The sequence below is a fragment of the Nicotiana tabacum genome, chromosome 7, assembly GCF_000715075.1.
Source record: "Nicotiana tabacum cultivar K326 chromosome 7, ASM71507v2, whole genome shotgun sequence".
NCBI classification, from domain to species: domain Eukaryota; kingdom Viridiplantae; phylum Streptophyta; class Magnoliopsida; order Solanales; family Solanaceae; genus Nicotiana; species Nicotiana tabacum.
The window spans coordinates 85,155,768-85,178,432 of NC_134086.1; the positions used below are offsets into that span (position 1 = coordinate 85,155,768).

The 22,665-nt window shown below is 39.6% G+C and overlaps 2 protein-coding genes across 2 annotated transcripts; both read left to right on the plus strand.

The window, feature by feature from the left end:
* The first annotated feature begins 5,777 nt into the window (after nucleotides 1–5,777).
* LOC142161697 (uncharacterized) lies at nucleotides 5,778–6,975 on the plus strand. The gene is made up of 2 exons (XM_075218471.1): nucleotides 5,778–6,189; nucleotides 6,668–6,975. The coding sequence occupies exons 1-2, from the start codon at nucleotides 5,778–5,780 to the stop codon at nucleotides 6,973–6,975; spliced, it is 720 nt and encodes a 239-aa protein (XP_075074572.1).
* Nucleotides 6,976–7,071: 96 nt separating this feature from the next.
* Nucleotides 7,072–8,049, plus strand: LOC107804524 (uncharacterized). Its single transcript, XM_075218473.1, has 2 exons — nucleotides 7,072–7,406; nucleotides 7,473–8,049. The coding sequence occupies exons 1-2, from the start codon at nucleotides 7,072–7,074 to the stop codon at nucleotides 8,047–8,049; spliced, it is 912 nt and encodes a 303-aa protein (XP_075074574.1).
* Nucleotides 8,050–22,665: the final 14,616 nt, after the last annotated feature.

Genomic DNA, 22,665 nt, shown 5'->3' on the forward strand with positions numbered 1-22,665 from the left:
ATTTTCCTTTTGGAATGATTTTTTTTAAAATAAACCTATGGTGACATGAACTTTTTTTTTTGTATGACTCTAACTTGATTTCAAAAGAGGGGAGGTCAAAGAAATCAGTACAGGCTCAAAAGGGTATCGAATGATATAAGTGTTTGGGTAGCTTAAAGAGGGCCTCCCAATCCCTGAAAATGCCAAGTACAACACGTTCAACTTGAGAATGAAAAGAATATCACGCACAACATTTTTTTTGCAGCTTCGGCATTGATATCACTAATATGCCTTCCACTTTTCTTTAGCGCCTTGTCAAGTACAGAACTCTCGTTGGGTAATTTCTTCTTCACAACGGATACCCTCCGTCAGTTCAGAGCAAACTCCCTTGGCTTTATCTTGTTACTTGAGGTGCACTTGAACTCAAAACTGCTCAATTCAAATTGTCTAGGATGCATTCTCCTTTAACGAATTCTTGTCATCCTATTAACTTCCCAAATTATCTGCCCTAGTTTCACACAGTTTCGGGCTTCAAATGATCTCAAAATATCTAAATCTGTACTTATCTCCCTCAAGTGTTCATCTTCAAAACTTGCTTCATTGCTTTATGATTAGACTAACTTTTAAGACTAGGCTAAGAATCATGCGTACATGCCATGGCACTAGAGTCAACAGGAAAAGAACTATAAAAGGAAAAGAGAACTAAACAAAAATGACTAGAAATAACAGAAAATAGAAAATTACATTAGACAGATGGTGAAAGGATTTGAACAACAAAACAAACAAAACACACTAGGATTACGACCCTGGAAAAACCTAAATAACACTAAAAGGGGTACTACGACTAAATGAACTAGGCAAAATAAAAGGATAGAAGGGTTTGAGTCATAAGATAATATCTGGATTACAATCCTAAAATAACCCAGACAACAGAAATGACAACAAAATAAACCACCAGGACTCCTCCCCGGGTAACCAAGAAGGGAGCATCTTTCCTATTACCAAGCTCGACATCTTAGCCACTGAGTTCCACATCAATATTACCAATACCATTACCAATTTCAATCACATTGACCTCAGCAAATATCTTTTGGGTCCCTTTTGCTAACTCGCTCTTAAGATCAACTTTTGGAACTGAGACTGATAGCACTGAAAACTTTGCGACAAGTGGCCTTCCAAGAAGCTCAGAAGAGTTCTCATATTCATTTTCAACACAAATCATGCCCACCATATGCGTCTCATTATGAACATGCAATGGAATTTGGTTAGTATCTGTCGCATCTGGATTTTGTACGGTAATGTCACCTGCATCAATAAGCTTTTGGATTGCTCTTTTCAGATGCCAACATTTTTCTATACTGTGCCCCGGGGCATTAGATCAATATGCGCACCTTTGAGAAAAATTAAAATTCTTTGGAATGTGGTTCGGCCTTTTTATCTGAATCGGCTTCAACATGTCTAATTGCTTCAACCTTTGGAACAAACAAGAATTTGACTCTCCAATATGTGTGAAAGACTTTTCTCTTTGCTGCTGCCTTTTTATTTTGTACTCCGACCTCGGTTGTAACCTCTTACGGGTAGGTGGTTGACATACTTGAGGATGCGGGTAAGATATTTGTGGAGGTGGTGCAGGCCATTGCGGGTCTCATGGGTGTGGATCATATGGCGGTGCATTGTGGATAGAGTACTAGGAAGGTGAGGTATGACCTTGGGATTTTGTGGAGGAAAGTAGCACTTGGAAGGATTATCTAGAGTACGAGGATATTCATGGGGTTGGTATTGAGGCTGAAAGCATTTAGCAGTAATGCCCACTGGATCCTGTCGTTGGTGGGACTCAGTAACATCTTTTCTATTAATCGGAGAACTGACCCGAGCGACTTGCTCATTCTATCTGAGCCAAAACTCCCTAAAACTTCCCTCAGGTTTCTTTTCCATATGAGAGAGGGAAGAGTGGTCTGGGATAATGTCTATATTGTACTGATAGTGCCGAACAAAATCTTGAGCCATGTCACCCCATACACGCCACTTACTGACATCTTGACGAGTAAACCATTCCAAGGCTTCCCCACTCAAACTCTCACTGAAATGTGCCATCAACAATTTATCTTTCCCGCAAACACTTATCATTTCACTGCAATAACCCCTTAGATGGGCTCCTAGATATTCATGCCCATCATACAAATCAAACTTTGGCATCTTAAACCCAGCAGGCAACTAGACGTCGGGAAACAAGCACAAGTCTTTGTAAGATACGCTCATCTGGCTCCCTATCCCTTACATGTTTCTTAAAGACTGCTCTAAGATTTCCAGCTTCTTGGATATCTCATCTTGCTCCACTGTCTTAGCAGGCTATTCAGTTTCACTGAGAGGCTCAAAATGAGGAGCGTGAGAGTATGGATCCGAGACCTTGAAAGTTGGTTCTGGAGCACAATGTTGGGCATCGAGAATTTTGAACACAATCTCGCTACAGGATCTAGGAAAGGTAAATGGTGGATGAGCTACAAAAACATGAGTGGTCAAAGGATCGGGATATGAGGTGGTTTTGGCAGGTGGAGTGTGAAAAGGTTGTGGGGAGATATCAGCAGGAGTGGGAATCTGGATTTGTGATAGTGGCGGAATGGTGACAAGGCTTTCAGGGTAGTTAGTGGGAAATAATGGTGGAGGACGCCCACTAATTCAGGCTTGGTATATTTCAGCCATCTGTCCTTTCAACCTTAAGACTTCTTCTTTCAACTCAGATTCTGACTCAACAATCTCCTTAGACGGATCAATAACACCCATGTCCAAGTCTTTGCTAGCCATGACTACCTTGCTCTTTGACCTTGTGTTGTATAGAAGAGTTACCAGTTAAGAACCACAAACCAACCACCCTTCTACTATAATGAATATAACAAAAAGGAACAAAATTAAGGCATCATGTTAGCGTTAGGGCATTTAACAGCTAAAAGTATCACATTGCGTGCATTGCACCTAATCACAATTATCGGTTCTAAAATAATTTTGAGGGTCACAAGGTTACTTGGCATCATCCCAATTTGTTCATTTCAATCTTCTCTTTTCTTTTCTTTTCTTTTCTAGCACTTCTTGGCTTGCTCATTTTCCTTCTTCTTTTCTTTCTAATTATAACTCTTTTCTTTCCTCTTATTTCTCACATCCCATAATTTTATCTTTTTTTCCCTTTTTTTCTTTTTCTTTTATTTTTAAAAATGATTCGATCGAACCCTATGTAGGTTGCCTACGTATTATGTTTCACATGAATCAGACCAAGCGTAGTTCTAGAAAAGTAATGGATAAATTAAACTAAAAAAATAAAAATCTTTTTTGGATTATTCATTACAATTTTTTTTACATTTTCAAATACAAAATAGGAAGTATGATAATGAGAGACTCAACTCAACTATACTATGACAAACTCCAACACCAACTAAAAGAATCATTACTACTGGACATGACTATAAAGTACAAGACAACATAAAAAGAAACAGACTCAAAACATAAAAAATCTCCTTAAGCAACTCCTGAATGAAACGATCCTGACCAGATGGTCCTGGGGTGTCTGTCATGCTCAAACTCCGGTAAGTAGATCCACACATATATAAGAAAACTAAAACCAAATAGAGTTAAGGATTTAGAACACTATGTGAGACAATAACACTCCCTATTGGACACGTGCAAGACATGATTGAGGATATTTTTGCATAGCGGCTTATGTGGCCAAAAGGTGCAAACTCAACAAAGGTGACTTCCAAGACATGGAAAAATTACTTTGCAAAAATGACCGATTTTGTAGAAATGGCCAATGTGGCCAAAAACGGCTAAGCATGCACATTTTACATAATGGGCCTTAAATATAGAGGACACCTTGTTATGGACTTAGGACTCTAAGATATGGGTTAATTGAACCACTTTTGCGAAAATAACCCTCTTTTACAAAACGGCCTATGTGGCAAAAAGCGGCTAGAGATGCAAGTTTCGACAAGGAAAGACCTTAAAGTAAAGAGACACCTAATCGTGGATTCAAGATTCTCCAGACAATTAAACAAAATCACTTTGCAAAAATAGTCATATTTTGCAAAATGACCGATGTGGCTAGAAGTGGCTAGACATGCAAGATTTGGCTACGACCCTCGAAGCCAAGAACCTAAGACTCACTAGGAAGACCGAACCCTATGTGGGTTGCCTATGTATCACGCCCCGAAAGATGAGAATCACGTATGCGTAGTTCGGGAAGATTGGATACGGGCGAGAATAAATAAAACAACTAATTTAGAGAAAATATATTTTTTGTCTTTTTCTTGAAAAATGATGAAACATGTAAGATCTTTTTGGATTTTCTTTTCTTTCTTTTTTTTGAATAAATGATGGGGAAAGTGCAAAATCTTTTTGGATTTTTTTGTCTTTTTCTTAAAAACAAAATGTGAAAGAGAAACATAATTGGACCCTACTAGCTTTATTTTTTACACTTCACCCGTTTTTTTCATTTATCCTCAACCCTAATTGGTCCGCCAAATAACCCCTTTTACCCTTGAAGATTTCAACATGTAGCACATAGAATGTATCAGGATGGTCTTTTCTGTGGGCACACCTGTCCTAGACGGACCCAGCCCCTGTGTTGAGTTCCCAAAATCAGATGTACGTGATGCAAATAAATGTTTCTACTAGGGATCCGGCATGAGGCTATGTTATTCTAGGTTTAAAACCTGGGTGTATTGTGCTAGACCTAGCTTACCCGAGCGGACAACTCGAGTCGGGGGGGGGGGGGGGGGGGGAGCATACCGGTAACTAAAAGATCATCTGACTTTGCAACTTGTCCGAACCTCGTTCTAAATTAGGGTATGAAACTAACAGACAAGAAGTCACGCCAGCATGCACTTCCCAGAAGAATAGAAGAGAGGTGTTTTGCAACAGTTTATATATAGTTCAAATAATAATATCAAGGCGGTAAAAAACGACATTTAGCACATTAGGCCCAAACACGTAGAAAATCAGATAATGAACAAAACTCAACTATAACAGTTATTCTAAGCTCGAATTCTGAACCCTGAACCAGAAGTTCTGGGTTCTTTTCCCCAGCAGAGTCGCTAGAGCTATCACACCTCCTTTTCTACCCTGGAAAGGGTATAAGGGAGTTTTTCCAGTTAAAGTGACAAAAATCGAAATAGGATTATTTATCAAATTCAGAGTCGCCACTTGGGATAATTTATGATGTCCCAAGTCACCGGTTTTTGCCTCTCTTTTTTATTTGTTATTTTTTATTTTTTGCTATGTAAATCTATTTCTTTATTCATTAAGAAAAAAATACTACATATTAAATATTAAATAGTCTCCAAATCTCAAAACCTCATGTCTCTTGGTTAAAAACTTTCACCCGTAAAACATTCAAACCTCAAGGTCTCCATCATCGGCCGTAGCGTCGCTTTTATTTGCCCACTGCCATCTCGCTAGAATCCACCTCTCGCGCCATCCACAAAGTCACCAATCAGGTTTTTCTTTATTCTCTACCTTTTGTATAATGTATCTAATTATCTTTGATTATAAATTTATCATGGTTGTGTGTGAATTGTGATTTCTTCAAATAAAAAAAATTTACACCTCTTAAAATTATTGGTAATTACAGTTGGATTTGGTATTTCTTCTTTCTTGTAATTTGGGAATTAGCACCAATCACCATCATTATTTTGTGAATTGAGTTTAAGATTATTCTTGTTTTTTATGCTAGTTGAAACATAAGTTTAAATATACTTATTAATTATTGTTCTAATTAGAAATTTAATTTGGTAATCCAATTTCAAAATTCAATGAAGAGATATTTCACTCCAGTATCTTCCAAGTTGCCACAATCAAGTTCTTCCCGTCAAAATGCTCCTCCCGGAGAAGAAAATCTGAACCAATTAGAAGAACAACCTCCTTCGTCTAAAAAACAAAGGCAACGAGTTGATCTGGACTCTTTAAAGGCTGATCCAAAGGAAAAAATATCTATTAGGGACTATCATCCAAATGAGCTTGATGAGATTAGAAGAGCATACCTTCAAAGAGGTCCTTACCAACCTGGAAATCACAAGTTTCCTAAAAGAGATTTTTCCGGTTTAAAGCATCGTTTTAATCCCAAATGGTTTGATCAATATCATGATTGGTTGGAGTATAGCGTGATAGAAGATGCAGCTTATTGTTTGTGTTGTTATTTATTTCAAGATGAAAGCATTCATCAAGGTGAATGTGATGTATTTTCGAGTATGGGATTTAAAAGTTGGCATAAAAAGAAAAGATTAGACATGCATATTGGAGGGCTGAGCAGTATTCATAACCAAGCAAAGAAAAAATGTGAAAATCTAATGCAACAAAAACAGTCAATTCAAACTGCATTTGATAGGCAATCCACTCAAACAAAGCTCGAACACTGACTTCGTTTAAAGGCTTCAATTGAGGTGGTGAGACTCCTTCTGAATCAAGGATTAGCATTCTGCGTACATCGTGAAGATGAATAATCATTAAACAAAGGTAACTTTCTTGAAATCCTTAAGTGGTATGCAAAAAGGTGTGATAAAATCCATGATCTTGTGTTGGAAAAGGCTCCAAAAAATGATAAGTTGACTTCTCATAAAATTCAAAAATATATTGTCACTGCATGTAAGCTTGAGACAATTAAAGCTATTATAGAAGATCTAAATGGTGACATTTTCATTGTTAGTGGGTGAATCTTGTGACATTTCACGCAAAGAACAAATGGCTATTGTTTTGCGTTATGTTGATAGAATGGGATCTGTGGTGGAGCGGTTTATTGGGATCGTACATGTTCGTGACACTAGTGATTTATGTTTAAAGGAAGCAATTGTTAATTACATTGTTCAATGTTCTTTGAGTTTATCTTATGTACGTGGACAATGCTATGATGGAGCAAGCAATATACAAAGGGATCTAAGTGGCCTTAAAACTTTGATTCAAAAAGAAGTAGATCAACTCATTCTGTTCATTGTTTTGCTCATCAACTTCAACTAACCCTTGTTGTAGTCTTTAAAAAATGTCTTGAAGTGGGAGAACTTGTGTTGTTGGTTTCTAATGTATTAAATGTAGTGGGGGGGTTCTTTTAAGCGTATGGATTATCTTCGACAATCTCAAGCAGAAAAACTTCAAGAGGCATTAGATATGGGAGTAATTGATACTGGCAAATGCTTAAATCAAGAACTTGGTCTAGCTAGAGCTGCTGATACTCGTTGGGGATCACACTATAAATCTTTTAAGAACTTTATTTATATGTTTGGCTCTATTATTGATGTTCTAGATACTATCGTTGTTGATGCTTGGTCTTTAGAAGAAAGAGCTAAGCCAACAGGATATCTTAGAACACGTCAAACATTTGAGGTTGCTTTCATGTTACACTTAATGAGAAATGTTTTGGTGATCACAAATGAGCTTAATGCATCCTTAGAGTAGAAAGAACATGATATTGCAAATGATGTTCTACTTGTTTATGTGGCAAGAAAATGATTGCAAAGGCTAAGTGGTGAAGGATGGGATCCACTTATTGATAAAGTGTCTGCATTTTGTAACAAGCATGACATAGTGATACCTAATTTTGATGAGTTCTATGTTAACTCTAGAAGATCTCGACGCAAAGTTACAGAGCATACCATTTCACATCACTATCGTGTTAATGTGTTTATTAAGATTATTGATTGGCAACTTCATGAACTCAATGAGCGTTTTAATGAGGAGACAACAGATTTGCTTATGGGAGTCATTTGCTTGAATCCAGTTGACTCATTTTCTTATTTTGACATTAAGAAGATATTGAGATTGGCTGAATTATATCTTGATGATTTTGATGAAAATATTATGATTACTCTTGAGAATCAGCTTGCAACTTATATCGTTGATGTCCGTGATGTTGATGAAAGGTTCTCTAATTTAAAAGGACTTAGTGATCTTTCTGAAAAGCTAGTTAAGACAAAGAAGCATTTGAATTATCCATTTGTGTTTCGCCTAGTAAAATTTGCGTTGCTCCTACCAGTTGCCACTGCTACAGTTGAAAGAGCTTTTCCCGCAATGAAGTTGATCAAGAGTGAATTGTGAAATCGAATGAATGATGAACTTATGAGTGGTTTTTTGGTACCTTATGTTGAAAGAGAAATGTTTAATAGTGTTTCTGATGAAACAATTATGAATAGGTTTCATGAAATGAAAACTCTTAAAGTACAGTTGGAATAATATATTAGATTATTTTTAAATTAATAATTATTTATTTTGTTGATTTCTTTATGCATTACTTCTTCATATATTGAATCCGCTTGATGAAAATCCTGGGTCCGCCACTGCATGTAGGTCCGCCCCTGCCCGGGTTCCGTAATTTTAGCATGGTCGATCAACTATCATTATTGGCCTAATTATCTGATTAATTACATATTTTATACCTATTGTGCATTTTTAACCTTTGACCGCTTTTAATTATTTATGGAATTATTCTGGAATAAGTTACGATTGTCATACACTTGTTTATTTGGCACACATTGTGAATCGTGTCACAAGAACCATACCCACGATCTACAACATGTTTATTTTATTAGCATTATTAGAAGTTATGGCCGGGTCACATGAAATATGCACTCGGGTTTAAAAATTATGTATCACAACTACGTCACGGGTGTCACACCTCCTTTTACCTACACCCCCGGAAGGGAGTAGATAAGGGAGTTCTTCCAATTAAAGGACAATCGAAATGAGATTATTTTTAATTAAAGATTCAGAGTCGCCACTTGGGAGATTTATGGTATCCCAAGTCACCGGTTCAAATCCCGAATCGAGGAAAGATGGACTCTGTATTACAGTCCGCGAACACAGAAATCCGGATAAGGAATTCTGTTAACCCGGAAGAAGGTGTTAGGCAATCCCGAGTTCTGTGATTCTAGCACGGTCGCTCAATTGTTATTATTGGCCTAATTATCTGATTTTAAACATGTTTTAGCCTATGTTGCAATTTTAACATATTAAACCGCTTTTAATTATTTTAAAGAAGATTTGACGTCATTTAAAACATGTCTTTAGATCGCGCCACATGAAATGCACCCGCAATCCGAAGCACATTTTATTCAACATTGTTAAGATTTGGATTTGGGTCACATGAAATGCACACCCGAGTTTAGGAAGGTAATATCATTGAAATAATGCGCCTAAAGTAGCTACGCATTCTTAACTTTGCGAGGGCCATGGAGATTTGCAAAATGGTGCGCCTCGAATTTTAAAGATTTTTTTTAAAGAAATAATTAAATGAGGGCCACGCATTTGAGATTTTATTTGGCAGGGCACACTTCGATTCAGATTTTAAAGGAAGCTCGAACTAAGCTTTTGAGGGCTATAAACTATTGATTTTATTTACTATGGCACACCTCACCCAATTAACGGAATCCAATTAACTAAATACTAAGAGAATTGGGATTTTATGCGAACTAGCTAAAGGGCTTGCGTTAAAGAAAAGGTTCAATTATTTAAACAAACGACTTGCGCTATCACAGATAATTAACGGGAAAACCGGGCTCAACAAAGACGAAGCGGGTCTGAGTACCATTTTTTCGAATGCCTTCATGCTTGGGCCCAAAACGAGCCCAATTACAATGAGAGAATGAATGCCCAAAGGCATAGTATCATGCCCTCGAGTCTGAGATTGAACTCTCATTAAATGGGCCAGCCTTAGGCCCACCTTTTGAAACCAGCAATTGTACGTAACCCATTAAATGACAATCATCAAACACTACATGAAACGTGAAATTAAACTAACATTTTATGCTTCTGCATTTTAACTGTTCAAGCACAGAGCAATTAGCTAAACATTCTGAATTTTAAGCCACAAATTCAACTTAAACATGCTCATAAACAAACCAGTATCAAATCAACGCATAGTTCAATTTTTAGAGTATTCTGGACCATTTTCCCCTTTTTAAGCATGACTTCATACTCACTAAAGTTAAGAACACATTTAACTATGATTACATGAACACAGCACCATCCAAACACAAGGTTAAACGAACTTATTATAGCAGACAAGACTCCAATGCAGTCCACATTATAGGATTTAGCATGATTGAATATAGGTTCTAACTACTGATTCAACACAACAAATTGTTCCCCAAGTTTTCGTAATAGTCTCAAGTTAGCTAAAATAGTAAAAGTTCACTATCCAAAACAGAAGCTCAACTAGACGATGTACATATCAAGTTACTAAAAAACATTTAAAAAAACAATACAACTGAGTCACAAAATAACTGATGATATGATCTAAACTTTGCTTTACATTTCACTCTTCAAGTCAAGCCTTACATGAGGTAGAATTCAGAGATCATGTACCTAGGAATAAGGGGAAAGCAAGAAGGAGTAAGGATCAATAGGCAGCAGCAACAAAACAAATTCTCAGATTCAGCAGTAGAACAGTGAAATCAGCTCAAGAATAATCAATGAAACAGTAACCTTGACCCAGAACTCAACCCCAGACTTTAAAATAAAAACAAGTTCAAGCCATCTCATACACCCATTGAACCAAAGATTGCCATAAGCAAGTTGGAATTCAAAAAAAATCATAAATGTATTCAATGGAAGAGTGATTTTTCTTCAAATTTTAGCCGTTCTCTTTTTCTGAGTTTCTTAGCTCTCTGAAATCTGAATTGAGCCTCAAGTAACAATGTCTTTATAGGCAAGTTACTAGGGCAGCCATAATGAGATCAATTTTTTGTACTTTTTCCTTTTGAAGTTTTCGTTTTTGCTATTTAATCCTTAATTTAAAAATCAGGTTTTTACACAAGTCTCAACCCCAGCTTCTAAGAAGCTTCCTTGTTCAATTATTGAAGATTCTCTAACTTAGAATTCCTAAAATAAACCCAGACCCCCCTTTTTTCTTAGGAAACCAATAGATCAAATTAACCAAATGGTTCAAACAAGACCTGGTCTACAAGACCGGGCTGAATCCTTTCTCCTGGGCCTCCGTCTAACAGAGCCCATATAGAATTGTTGGGCTAGACAGAATTGCCCAAGAGAAATTCGGATTTCCTTTCTTTGAAAGCTAAAAAATGAAATAACACACAGAACAATGAAATTAAACGACATGCACGAACAACTTTGATTTAAAAATACATAAATAGAACTAATTTAAAACGAAAAGAAACAAAAAAGACGAAGTAAAAGGAGATGAAGACTAGGACTTTAAATGAAACAAAAAGAAGAAGAAGAGAAAAAAAATGAAAGGAAGGAAACGAAACTAAAAATACCTAAAACCAGGCGGGTAAAATATTGAAAACTTTTAAAGGAATCTTCGATTTTTTACCGAAACGGGCCTTAATCGTATGTTCTCAAGCGAAAACACGCGATTAAGATCGATTTCGGCCTCAAAATTTCATCAACTCACTGATTTGGGGTCTTGGGCTTTTAGGGCTCCGATCTTCGATTTAAGATTCGAAGAGGATTAGGGTGATTCGAGGGGAAATGGTGCCGGATTGGGGAAGAGGGAGCCATGGAGATTCTTTGGTGTTGATTTGGGGTTGAACAGAGGTGGCGCCGCCACCAGAGGTGTTAAGGATTTTGGGGCGGCGGATTAGGGTTAGGCTTGAGTGTATCTGAAGATGAAAGAGAAGAGGGAGATGAGTTAGGGAGTAGGGGGTCAATCAGACAGTTTTATACTGTCAAGCCCACAGTTCTCGTTCGTTGGATTGAGTAAGATCAACGGCTTAGATGGTGCGAGATCAAAACGGTGTCGTTTTGGTTACTAATGGGGTTTGGACCGGGTTGGGACGCGGATCTGGGCTGATTTGGTCGGGTATAGGGGTTGAATTAATTGGGCTTTGAGGAATTTTATGGATTTGTCCCAAACATCTAATTCTTTTCACTTCTTTTCCTTTTCCCATTTTCCTTTTATTTTAAAAACATCTTTTCTTTTCAAAAATTAGAAATAAAACCTAAATTAATTCCTAAACCAAATTATCCTACCAAATTAAATTAATTAACTCTAAATAATAATTACCACAACTAATTAAATACCAAATTAAAAGAAAACTACCAAACTTCGGAGCTAAAAATTAAAAATGCAAAAACGAGCTATTTTTGTTATTTTTCCACTTTTGTAAAACAAACTATTTTACTAATTAATCTAAAAATGTAAAATTAAATCCTAAATGCAATGCGTGATATTTTTTGCTATTTTTCATGATTTAAATAAAATTAAATATGCGCACAAAATGTAAACAAACACGAAAATTGGGCAATTAATTCCTAAAAACCAAATAAAAAAGAAAAATCCTAATTTTGGGGATTCTGTAGGAGTAATTCATGCGGGGCAAAAATCACGTGCTCACAGCTGCCCCTCTTTGCTCAGAAACATGAAGAATTTTCGTGCGAAGATAAAATGAGCAGATACGAGCGATTTTTGCCCGTTTGAATACTCCGTAGGAAACATTTTTGAAAGATTTGACCCCACCCTGCTTCTGAGGTTGCCTACATATCCTTGGCTATAAAGGAATCAGGTTAGTGTAGTTCGGGAATGTCTGGTAGCTGGGACTACCATGAAGCTGTGATTTCACTGTTGCTGCTGCTACTGCTACTACTTATTGAAACCCTTATTACACCATGGCAAAATAAAAGAAGCTAGCCTAAACTATGATCTATGAATTATTAAATCCTATCTATATCTTCAAACTTGCTCTTATGGTTCTTGTTGCCTTGTTGACTTGTATTCTCCCGGTGGAATCTCCTTGTTGCCGCCTTGAATTGTAATCTGAGATGTCCTCCCTTTCTCCAGGTGGACGCCTGGTTGCTGAAACTTGAATGTATCCCTTGTTCTCCAGGTGGGTGCCAGATTGCTGAATTTGAAGTGTACTCCCTTGTTCTCCAGGTGGGCGCCTGATTTCTGAACTTGAAATGTATTTTCTTGTTCTCCAAGTGGGCGCCTGATTGCTGAACTTGAAATGTATTCCCTTGTTCTCCAGGTGGGCGCCTAATTACTGAATTTGAAATGTATTCCTTTGTTCTCCAGGTGGGCGCCTGATTGCTGAAACTTAAAAATGTATTCCCTTGTTCTCCAGGTGGGTGCCTGATTGCTGAATTTGAAATGTATTCCTTTGTTTTTCAGGTGGGCGCCTGATTGCTGAACTTGAAATGTATTCACTTGTTCTCCAGGTGGGCGCCTGATTTCCACAAAATAGACAAAAAGAAAGAAAACTTCTGCCCCAGTTTGGCATGTTACCAAATATCTCTATGAATTTGAAAGCTAAATCCCATTATCCAGGAGGGTCCCGAAAACTTAAAATTAAATCTCATTATTCAGGCGAGTCCTGAACACGTAAAACTAAATCCCATTATCCAGGAGGGTCCTGACAACGAAAAATTAAATCCCATTATCCAGGAGGGTCCTAAAAACTTAAAACTAAATCTCATTATTCAGGCGAGTCTTGAACACTTAAAACTAAATCCCATTATCCAGGAGGGTCCTGACAACGAAAAATTAAATCCCATTATCCAGGAGGGTCCTGAAAACTTAAACGTCAAATCTTATCTTAAGAGTGACAAATCTTTTCTGCCGAATTATGCTGCCCTACAACAGAACTTATGGTACATCTGGAAATCTTAAAGCTAGGTCCCATTATTCAGGAGGACCCTGAAAACTCCTACTTGAATCCTATCTCAAACATGCAAACTTTGAAACCCTCTTGCATTCCTCGGGGTATATTTATGCTAGATTTTACTACTCATGATTGTTTTGAATTTCAAACTAGGTTCCATTTTTCAGGAGGGTCCTGAGAGTTTATGGTCAAATCTGATTAGTGCTTGTTTTTCCCTTACGGAGCGTTCCTCCAAAACAAACGAATTTTTTTGCCCCTGTTTCAATCAAAGGAAAATCTTGTCAGTTTAAAATGATGGTTAGTTGACGACATTCTTACTGGAGGACTCTCCGCTGCCATGTTTTGCTTTGACTAACTTCCCCGAACTGGCCCTAAAACGCTTGACTTTCTGTCTGACTTTCAAACCCCATGACCTTTGAAGACCCGAGTGTTCTATACCCATACTGCTTTTTTACACCTCTGATCCCTTTATCTGAACTTTTGCATCTCCTATGACATTACCAAACCGTTCCACCGATGGTGATTCCTTGTATCCCACTTTACATTATACTACTTCTAGCAATGCCTTGACCACCCTACGCCTTGTACCACTTTGGAAGTTGGTAGTAATCTTTGAAATTCCTTTTTATTTGCTTAAACAAAAATGACATTGGGAACATCTTAGAAAATTAACCCAAAAGAAATGAAATGCAAAACTGGAAGACTATCTGAGGGGAAAAAGAAAGAGGGACTTATCTGAGTGGAACTACTGGCACCAATGATCATAACATGCATTTCGGATTAATCAGCCCAATCTGTCCAACCAATCAACTTTCAGTTGCCATACTTGCTACCTCGGAATTTCCATAACCTGATTTCTTCACCAAAACCTTGACTTTGTTCGGCCTGCGGTTCCCTGAAGAGTTTTCACCAACAAGCCTCTCTCATTTGGTTCATATCTCAACTCACTTTCGCCTTACGGTGCCCGTGAGGGTTTTCACCAATAAGACTCTCTCATTTTTGATTTCTCTCAGCTCCCGTCGCCTTATGGTGCCCATGAGGGTTTTCAACAATAAGACTCTCTCATTTTCAATATTTTCTGCTTGGACCAGAGTGTTGCCCTTGATATGAATTACCTCCACTTGCTTGACTTGGCATCTCTCGAAGACTAATCGGAAGGTCTTTCTTCGGATCGTAACGCGGGCTTTTGGATAGGGTTAGAAAGAAAGGATATCAAAGGCTCAAAACAATTCGAATGGGTTCAAAATTACAACTTTCAGAATCAGATTTCTGACAACAACTACATCTTCTGCCACAGTTTCTTGTTTGGGGACTTTTGGATTTTTATTTTGATGGGACCGAACCGTGAGGCTGCCTACGTATCCTTAAAAGGAATCAGGTCGAACGTAATTCATATCATAGAAATTGTTTTGTATTTGTGCTTTTTCTCTTCTTTTCTTTTCTCTTCCTTTTCTTTTTGCAGTTTTGTTTTGTTTTGCTTGTGTTTTTTTCCTTCTTCTTTCTTTTCATTCTTTTTCTCTTTTTATTTCTTTCTTTTACTTGTCGTTTGTTCTCGCATTTTGAATTTTTCCACTGATTCCCAAAAGAGGGGTACGAAAGGAAATAAACAAGGCTCAAAAGGGGTAACAAAGGATAAAGTGTTCAGATAGCAGAACAAAATGCCTTCATCATTCCAATCTCCAAAATATGCCAAGTACAAACAAACCCAATTTGACCAAAGAAATCATACATAGTATCTTTTGACTGCATCAGAATTGATGGTCATTTCTATACATTTTCCTTCTATATCCGTTAAATACAAAGCATCATTGGACAACACTCTTGTCACGACGAACGGCCCCTGCCAGTTTGGGGCGAACTTGCCTTTGACTTCAGCATGATGAGGAAGAATACGTTTCAATACTAACTGACCCACTTCAAACTTCCGTGGACGCACCTTCTTATTATATGCTCTTGCCATTCTTTGTTGATACAACTGGCCATGACACACTGCTGCTAATCTTTTCTCATCAATTAAACTCAATTGTTCCAGGCGGGTTTTAACCCACTCATCATCGTCAATTTTGGCTTCTGCAACAATCCGAAGGGAAGGAATTTCAATTTCCGCGGGTATCACTACTTCCGTGCCATATACCAACAAATAAGGAGTTGCTCCTACTGAAGTACGAACAGTAGTGCGATAACCCAACAATGCAAAAGGCAGCTTCTCATACCATTGCCTGGACCCTTCCACCATTTTCCAAAGTATCTTCTTTATATTCTTGTTGGTTGCCTCGACTGCTCCATTCACCTTGGGGCGATATGAGGTGGAATTGAGATGTGTAATCTTAAACTGTTGACACGCCTCTTTCATCAGATGACTATTGAGGTTAGCCCCATTGTCTGTAATGATCACCTTTGGTATCCCAAACCGGCAAATGATATTTGAGTGCACAAAATCAACCGCCGCCTTCTTGGTTACAGACTTGAATGTTTTAGCCTCTACCCACTTGGTGAAATAGTCTATGGCCACCAGAATAAACCTGTGCTCGTTTGATGCTGATGGCTCAATTGGCCCAATGACATCCATGCCCCAAGCGACAAAGGGCCATGGTGCGGATATTGTATGCAATTCAGATGGCGGAGAATGAATCAAGTCTCCGTGTACTTGGCATTGAAGACATTTGCGCACAAAAATGATGCAATCTCGCTCCATGGTGAGCCACTAATAACCTGCTCGAAGAATCTTCTTTGCCAGAGCATACCCACTCATATGCGGTCCACAGACTCCAGAATGTACTTCGGTCATAATAGCCGTAGCCTGCCTAGCATCTATGCATCTCAACAACCCAAGATATGGAGTCCTTTTATACATAACCCCTCCGCTGAAGAATAAACCGTTTGCTAACCGCCTAATTGTTCTCTTTTAATCACCTGTGGCTTGTATTGGATACACCCTCATCCTAATGTATTCCTTGATATCGTGAAACCAAGGCTCCCCATTGAGCTCTTCTTCCACCATATTACAGTAAGCATGCTGATCGTGGATCTGAATCTGCAAAGTATCCATATAAGCCTTATCGGGATGGTGCATCATTGACGCCAGAGTCGCCAAAGCATCGGCGATCTCATTGTGAATCCTTGAAATATGCCTGAACTCTATTGATTGGAACCGTTAACAAAGATCCTGCAAGCATTGTCGATACGGTATGAGTTTTAAGTCTCGTATTTCCCATTCCCTTTGAATGTGGTGCACCAGAAGGTCCGAGTCGCCCAAGACCAAGACCTCTTAGACACCCATATCCACAGCCATCCTCAAACCCAAAATGTATGCCTCGTACTCAGTCATGTTGTTAGTACAGTAGAACCGAAGCTGAGCCGTAACAAGGTAGTGATGCCCTGTTCCAGAAACAAGTACCGCTCCTATCCCAACGCTTTTCATATTAGCATCCCCATCAAAGAAAAGTTTCCATCCTGGCCTTTCAATCTGTTCCGACTCATCAATGTGCATTACCTCTTCATCAGGGAAGTAAGTCTTCAAAGGTTCGTATTCTTCATCCACAGGATTCTCAGCCAAATGGTTGGCCCATGCTTGTGCTTTCATCGTAGTCCGAGTCACGTAGACAATGTCAAATTCTGTGAGCAAAATCTGCCACTTTGCGAGCCTCCCTGTAGGCATAGGCTTCTAAAAGATATATTTTAACGGATCCAAACGAGAGATGAGGTAAGTAGTGTGAGATGACAAATAGTGCTTCAACTTCTGTGCCACCCAAGTAAGGGCGCAACACGTCCTCTCAAGATAAGTGTACTTAACCTCGTAAGATGTGAACTTCTTGCTGAGATAATAGATGGCCTGCTCCTTCCTACCGGTAATGTCATGCTGACCCAACACACAACCAAATGAATTGTCCAAGACCGTCAAATACAGAATCAAAGGTCTCCCTGGTTCTGGCAGGACCAACACAGGTGGGTTTGACAAGTACCTCTTTATCTTATCAAATGCTTCCTGACATTCATCTGCCCACTTGACTGCATCATCTTTCTTTAACAATTTGAAGATAGGCTCACAAGTTGTCGTGAGCTGAGCAATAAACCTGCTGATATAATTCAATCTCCCTACCAGACTCATTACCTCAGTTTTATTCTTTGGGGGTGGCAATTCCTGGATAGCTTTGATCTTTGAAGGGTCTAATTCAATACCTCAACAGCTGACTATGAATCCCAACAACTTTCCAGACGGAACACCAAACGCATATTTTGCAGGATTGAGCTTGAGATTGTACCTGCGAAGCCTTTGGAAGAACTTTCTTAGATCTCTGACATGGTCAGACTGCTTTCTAGACTTTACAATCACATAATCCACATAAACCTTGATCTCCCTGTGTATCATGTCGTGGAATATGGTCGTCATTGCCCTCATATAGGTTGCCCCAGCATTTTTCAAACCAAATGGCATGACCCGATAGCAGTACGTTCCCCATGGAGTGATGAATGTCGTCTTTTCTGCATCCTCCTCATCCATTAAGATTTGGTGATAGCCCGTATAACAATCCACAAAAGAACCAATCTCATGTTTGGCACAATTATCGATCAATATATGGATGTTCGGCAATGGGAAGTTATCTTTGGGACTTGCCTTGTTGAGATCTCAATAATCAACACACACCCTAGTCTTGCCATCTTTCTTCGGCACAGGCACAACATTGGCTAACCAGGTGGGATACCGGGTGACCCGAATGACTTTGGCCTCGAACTGTTTGGTGACCTCTTCCTTAATCTTCACACTCATATCAGTTTTAAATTTCCTCAGCTTCTACTTGACAGGGGGGAAATGTCGGGTCAGTGGGCAATTTGTGAACCATCAAGTCAGTGCTTAGACCCGGCATGTCGTCATAGGACCATACAAAAATATCTTTATACTCGAACAGTGCTTTAATTATCTCCTCTCTGAGTTGTGGTTCAAGATGGACATTTATTTTAGTTTCCCGGGCATTATCTTGGTCCCCTAAATTGATTGCTTCTGTATCACTCAGGTTAGGCCTCGGTTTTTCTTCAAAATGGCTTAGTTCCTTACTAATCTCTTCAAAGGCCTCATCCTCATCGTATTCTGATTCATCATCACACTCTATTTCTTGAATTATTATTTCAGAATTATATTGGCTTTTAAGACTGGGCCGGAGATTCCTCATGCATGTCATATCATTGAAGCCAGCATAAAAAGAACTGTAAAAGGAAGAAAAGAAAAGACAAATAAAACTATCAGGAAGGGAAAAAAAAGAAATTGCATTTCATTGAAATTAAAGATAACAAGGTTTATACATCCAAACGGACGGAACATAGAATCTGAATTATAACCCTGGAGTAATTTAGATAAACTGAAAGAAAATCAAAGCAAACTACCAAAACTCCTTCCTGGTGGGGAGAGGAGTAGCTTCCCAATTGTTAATCTTTGCACTGGGCCCAACAAATTGCACATCCGCCTTACTCGAACCCTCTCCAGCCTCTAACACGTTCACATTGGCGAATAACCTCTCAAACTTTTCAATCAAATCTCCATCCATATCAACCACTGAACTGGGAACCATCGTTACTGGGCGCTTTCTAGTACCAGGCCTGACAAATGATCTGGAAAGACGCGGGACCGGCTTTGGAAGGGCCCATGCCTTATGTTTCATTTTTCTAGATCTTCTTACGTCTGCAACTGTGGGCTTGAATCCTAGACCAAATGTATCCAAGTTTTTAGGAAGAGAAATCGGTTGTACGATACCTTGCAGAGATGCACCCAAACCCTTGCCCGGTACAAAACCATTTTTCAACATTTCAACGGCTACCATGACTGATGCAGCAGCTACTCTTGGAGTTGGCACGCACTTCCCTTCTGGAATTTTCTCTACCAATACCGTGTCAAAAACCTGATAAACCCACGGCCCCTTGTCGCCTTCAACCTCTATGAGCAGAACAATGGCATCACCGGGAACACACAAATTATCTTCGCTGTGCACAACAATTTCCTGTCTATCCCATTCAAACTTGACCATTTGATGCAGAGTAACGGGACCGCGTTAGCAGCATGAATCCAGGGTCGACCTAACAGTAGATTTTAAGAAATAGCCATATCGAGCACCTGGAATTCTATAGTAAATTCAACTGGCCCTATTGTAAGCTCAAGCACTATGTCGTCAACTGAATCTTTCCCTCCACCATCGAATCCCCGAACACAGATATTGTTCCTATGAATTCTTTCATCCTCCACCTTCAACTTGTTCAGAGTGGAGAGAGGGAAAATGTTCACTCTGGAACCATTGTCAATCAGTACCCGAGTAACCAATGAATCTTTGCATTTCACCATCAGGTAGAGGGCTCTATTGTGCTCAGTAGCCTCCACAGGCAACTCATCATCAAAAAAAATGACTTTGTTTACCTCAAATATTTTGTTAGCTATCTTTTCCAAGTGGTTTACTGAGATTTTGTCAGGAACGTGGGCCTCATTCAAGATCTTCATCAAAGCCCGACGGTGCTCGTCTGAATGGATCAATAATGACAATAATGAAATCTGAGCCGGTGTTTTCCTCAACTTCTCCACAATGGAATAGTCCTGCACTTTCATCTTTCTCAAAAATTCCTCTACTTCTTCCTCGGTCACAGCTTTCTTCGCCAATACTGGGTTATCTTTGGAGATTTTAGCTTTTCTCAACTCTTCGGGGGCAAAGCATCTCCCCGATCGAGTCAGACCATGGGTCTCACAAACTTCTTCTTTAACCTCTTTCCCCTTGTAAGTCATTGTCACTCGTTCATAATTCCACAGGACTGCCTTGTTGTTGACTATTAGTAATTAAGTTAGCGGCTTGATAATGACAGGATCTGTGCAGGCACCCTCCACAACTACCACAGGCTTGTTTGCCACTCCTAGCACAAACACTTTCGCTCTTTCAGGTTTCCCTGCAATGTCACTTGAGGACCCTTTCTTGACCACCATGGATGGTTCACTATTTGTCCCGTTCAACTCGATCACAGACTTTTCACATGTTGACTTTTCAAACGGCCTGGCTTCACTAGACCGAATTATCATGACAGTTTGCGAAGGCTTCTTAGGCTCCCCTCCCTTATGCACTATCTCAATCATATTTGTCTCATGTTGGGCTGGCAATGGGTTCTGGTTGATATTAGGTGCCTCCGGAGCCTGGACCTCAATCCGATTAGTATCAATGAGCTCTTGAATAGTTGTTTTCAATTGCCAGCACTTCTCTGTGTCGTGCCCCGGAGCACCAGAACAATATTCACAACTCACAAAGTGATCAAGATTCCTCGGGGGAGGATTTTGCAATTTTGGCTCGATCGGACTCAGCATACCCAATTGCCTTAACTTGTGGAACAAACTGGTATAGGATTCTCCCAATGGAGTGAAAGTCTTCTTCTTCTGTAACCTCTCATTCTTGGTGGCCTGATTGGGCCTGAAACCTGTTCCAGGGGAATTTCGGTAGGCTCTCAGTGGTGGATAAGTATTTTGCGGGGCTAGGTAAGGATTATGTAGAGTTGGCGCACGCCATTGCACATGGGCAGGAGATTGAGGGTATATTTGTGCATGATGGATGGAAAAATGGGGATCTGGTGGTGGGTAATAGTGTTGTGGTGGGCTATATGGAGTGTGGGGGTAAGTTTGGTGATAGGGTCGAGGTTGGTTGTAGTAACGTGAAGGGCCCCTGGGTCCGACCCAAGCTCCTGACTCAACTGTCACAACATCCTCTTTCTTCTTTTTCCCAAGTACACCTCCAGTACCGTTTTGAATGGCCTGGGTGGTCGCTTTGATTGCTGAATAACTCATGATCTTATTGGACTTGAGTCCCTCCTCAACCATGCCTCCCATTTTTACAACCTCATTAAAGGACTTGCCCACTGCTGACACCAAATGACCAAAATAAGTGGGCTCCAAGGCCTGCAAGAAATAATCAACCATCTCGCTTTCTTTCATTGGAGGGTCAACCCTCGCGGCTTGCTCCCTCCAACAGAATCCATATTCTCGAAAACTCTCACCAAGCTTTTTCTCAATCTTTTTCAATGACAGACGGTCTGGGATAATTTCAAGATTGTACTGAAAATGGCAGGCGAAGGCTTGGGCCAAATCGTCCTATGTGTACCACCTATTGTGGTCTTGTCTAGTATACCATTCCAATGCCGATCTGCTCAGACTTTGGCTGAAATATGCCATCAATAATTCATCTCTTCCGCCCGCCCCTCTCATCTTGCTACAAAATCCTCTTAAGTGTGCTACTGGGTCACCATGCCCATCGTACAGATCAAACTTAGGCATCTTGAACCCTGCTGGTAACTGAACATCTGGGAACAGACATAAATCCTTATATGCCACACTTACTTGACCTCCCAACCCCCTCATATCTCTAAACGATTGTTCCAAGCTTTTGACCTTTCTGATAATCTCCTCATGTTCGGGATTTTTGGGTGGCTTCTCGGTCTCTGCCGGGAGATCAAGATGAGGGGTGTAAGAATATGGTTCCGGAACTTTGAAGGTGGGTTCAGGGGGATTATACTGGTTGTCGTGAGTCTGGAACAGAGGTTCACTGGAAGATCGATGTAATACAGCAGGTGGAGGTGCCATAAAAATGGGAGTGACTGGTGGAGGAGGGTATGGGACTTGTTTGGGTGGTGGAGTTTGAGAAGTATGGGAAGTGGTGTCATAGCATTGTTGGTAGAGGGGAAAGGCTGGAGATGAGTTCACAGTGGGAGGCTCCTGAGGTTGGGCCGATGGTGGGATATAAGCAGGGTTGGCGGGATAAACCGGTGGTGGATGACCCTTTGCCCAGGCTTGGTACATTTCAGCCATTTGCTCCTTTAACTTATACATCTCTTCCTTCATCGTATAAACATCCAATTCTTCCACCTCTTTTGACGGATCAACAATACTTGCCTCCGGTTCTTGGTTGGCCATGTTCAGCTTGTCTTTTGATCGGGTGTTGTAGGAGTGAGTTGCCAGAATGCCAATCAACTAACCACCTGCCTGAACTCAGTATATCAACAACGACCTTGTTAGTGATTAGGGCTTTAACAAATTGGTAACTGCACATTTCGGGGAATGAATGCACCTAAGCAGTTAACCGTT